Below are 3,357 nucleotides of genomic sequence, written 5' to 3'. Positions count from 1 at the left end.
ATGAAATCATTTACGGCCAAATTTGACAATACCAATTCAAAAGTTCTCGATTTGTAAATATCGACAAATAAATTCATATTTTTGAAGAAAAAAAATTAATTCTCCATCTGTAAATAACTCTAACCACAAATGTTTTTTCTTTTTGGATTTATTGTTTTTTGACAATTCCAATTAAAAGTTAGTTTTTGAAGCTGCATAGTAATTCATGTACTTCAAATCCACCACATTTTGAGAATGCACTTTAATCTGATGGGTCCAGACATTTACTTTTAGTAAAAAAATTGTGGGTTTCTTCTATGTAGAAATAGATGCCATTAAATGTGTTTCATTGTAGAACTACCTTTCGCAAAATGCAATCAAAATTGGCTACAAGAAGAGTGCAAGGAAAATAAAGAGGGAGAGTTGAGAGTTTAGAAAATACTACATTTTAAGGTGAAAGTTATAATACGAGTATTTTAAATGTCTCCTAAATAATTATATAGCTCAAGTTTGAGCTTGAGAGATCATTATTTTGTCTGTAATTCTATTATTAGTGGAGTTATTTTCGGTGTCCTGTGGTTTTCCCTTGCAACATAAATTTAATTTATATGAAATTGACAAATAATTCCATTCACAAATACACAAGCATAATATGTTGTGAAGAAATGACGGATATTTTTATACAGATCCAAGATTGGGTTTGTAGACGAAAAGATAACCAACAACTCCAAAATCGAATATTAAAGACAAACTAAAAGTCTGAGTTCAAAATAACAAGAACAAGTTTATCAAAAAAAAAAAAAAAAAAGTGCATACATCTTTCTACATCTCAACAAGGGTGTTCACATACGGAACCGTTACCACTGGATTCTCTTCAGCTTCATTAGACAATAGGTTGACATCTTTACTGTTCAAGTCGCAAGAAACCATTTCTCTCCCACACTGAACTATCGCAAAATTTCCTCCCAGGAACATCAGCCATCTGCCAGCTAGAGGCTTTTCAAACTCGAAATTGCCTAGGATTATCTCTCTCGCATTCCATCCTTCTGATTCTCTATCCATTTCCATTGTATTGTAGTAGGGATTGTCCAGCTCTTCTATAATTAATGTTGAACCTCTTATTTGACCACAGCATAGTTTGCCTCTAAACTCACCCAAATAAACACCCGCAAGCGCTCTATAATCAAGCAAATATGCATCAAAAACTCTCGACCGGTCAGTTCTAAGATCAAAGCCGACAATTCCGCAACTCTTTGACAGCCAATAAACAATACCATCAACATGAACACCAGTACCGGGGATGATCTTATGATTGGCCATGAAAACCTCACGGGACGTTCTCCAAGAATTATCTTTAGAGGAATAGATCTCAAATTCATATCCTCCAAGATATACAGATTTGTATGCACAAACAAGCTTGAAGTCAGCCACAAAGTTGAGTAACGAGGGTTTAAAGACGAGGACAATGGCAGGATTGGATCCATGCTTAGCAGCAGGTCTAGGAATCTTCTTCCACTGCTGAGTAACAGGATTGCAGACGTAGTAGGGTCTATATCCAGTCTGACCCTGGCAGCAGAGAAGTCCATAAGAAGAAGAAAGAATGGCTACTTTCTCAGGTAAAAACATCAAAGATGGGTCTGGAACCCCGTATGCCTGCGGATCAAGGGAAACAAATGTTGGAAGGGATGCAAAGGATCGACAGAAGAAGCCTGATAGCTCTTGAAATGAATTCGACTGCCTATGAGCAAAAATAAGAGTTGATATATGAAGCTTCCAATCCTTACAAACACCAGTGCAGCGACGAACAGATTTAGCAGGAAGGTACTGAAGAGCTTTCTCCCTAATAATTTCTTCCAGCTGCATGAATCTCTCGCTATTTTTGTTTGCAACAGAGAAACACGGTCTCTTTCCTCGATCCATTTCTTTCCCCAGTAAGATCTCAACTACACCCAAATATATACCTATCAGAATCACCAATTACATGCATCAATTCAATGTAAAGCCGCCATCACAATGGACAAAAATATACTGGTTGCAACAAGTTCCAGATTGAACAAAGAATGAAAGAAAATGGTTCTTGACCAACTAAAAAAAACCACCCATACTACCTTCTGGCAAAAAGACAAACAAGATGCTCAAACCCTACAAATGAATACCAAAATTACCAAGAAGCAATATAATTGATCTCAAATCCTTCAAAAATGTCAGGCATCCCTTAAAATATAAACCAAAAAAAGAAAAAAAAATATCAACAATCCAGGTTATTAGGATACCTATTCAGAACTGAACATAAAACGTAGAAAGAAACCTTTTCAGGATCAAGATGAAAGCATGCGAAAGATTTAATTACGAACGGTGACCATCATCCCGGAGGTAAAATGAAATAATTAGCCTAAAACCTAACTTTTACGATAATTTGGCAAACAAAATTCAACTTATGTACACTAGAAACATGATAATCTTATTGAAATCTGGAAACTTATGGATGTCATATTTATCAAAGAACAAGAAAGAAAATTATAAAATATTTTGTAACAAAATATTTGATCTAAATCAAAAGCTTCAAATCAAATACAGCAAATTAGTATGAAAAATTAGACTCACTCAATGGCCGTCAGTCGAACGCTTAGATTTGCTAAAAGAGGAAAGAAATCCCAAATGCATTATGAACAACTCATAATTTTCCAACCAAGTAACCAAACAGAATTTTAATGCAATTCTTTACAACGTGGAAGAAATTATGCAGTATGAATCGAGGAAATACTATAGAATTTGGTGGTTCTTGACGGAAGAAATGAAATGATAATACAAACACAATCAAGACTGGGAGCTATGATTTAAATGAAAGAGTAGAGTGCAATAAGTCCATACCTTGAGGGAGTTATTGTTTTGGAATGAATTCTTGATGAAGATTTCGAAACCTCAGACTCAGACTCGGAGGGAAAGGAATATTTTGTATAAGGTGCGCGCGTAATTTATAACAGTTTTGAAGAGAGGTAATTGGGTCGCAAAGGGTATAGAAGGATCTACCCTGGCCCGGTTTTGGTTCAATTGGCCGGTTACCTGTCCGGTCCGATTAGATCCGATCCCAATTTTATAATATTGCTCACGAGGCCCCGTAGAAAAAAAAAATGAATTATGTTTGTTTTTAACTGTGTACTCAATTATTACTTTATAGTTATACCATTAAAGCATTTTCAAAAGACTCTAATGATTAATACATGTAATTTTCAATAGTTATTCTTTATTTATTATTGGATTAATTTAAAAAAAAAACTTTTAACTTCATATTTTCCGCAAATCGATACCTATAGGTTTTTTTGGTTCAAAAATAATCTTATGGTTTATACTGTTAGAATTTTAAAAACATTATGAAAA

The 3,357-nt window shown here is 34.5% G+C and overlaps 1 protein-coding gene across 1 annotated transcript; it reads right to left on the bottom strand.

The window, feature by feature from the left end:
• Window positions 1–801: 801 nt before the first annotated feature.
• On the bottom strand, window positions 802–2,913 carry LOC136211011 (F-box protein At5g49610-like). The gene is made up of 2 exons (XM_066002510.1): window positions 2,851–2,913; window positions 802–1,922 (listed from the first exon to the last, which is right to left on the bottom strand). Exon 2 carries the CDS (start codon window positions 1,897–1,899, stop codon window positions 802–804), a length of 1,098 nt encoding a protein of 365 aa, XP_065858582.1. The 5' UTR covers window positions 1,900–1,922; window positions 2,851–2,913.
• Window positions 2,914–3,357: the final 444 nt, after the last annotated feature.

The sequence above is a fragment of the Euphorbia lathyris genome, chromosome 1, assembly GCF_963576675.1.
Source record: "Euphorbia lathyris chromosome 1, ddEupLath1.1, whole genome shotgun sequence".
NCBI classification, from domain to species: Eukaryota; Viridiplantae; Streptophyta; class Magnoliopsida; order Malpighiales; family Euphorbiaceae; genus Euphorbia; species Euphorbia lathyris.
Note: the sequence above shows the minus strand (reverse complement) of the source record. Positions and strands in the feature narration are given on the sequence as shown.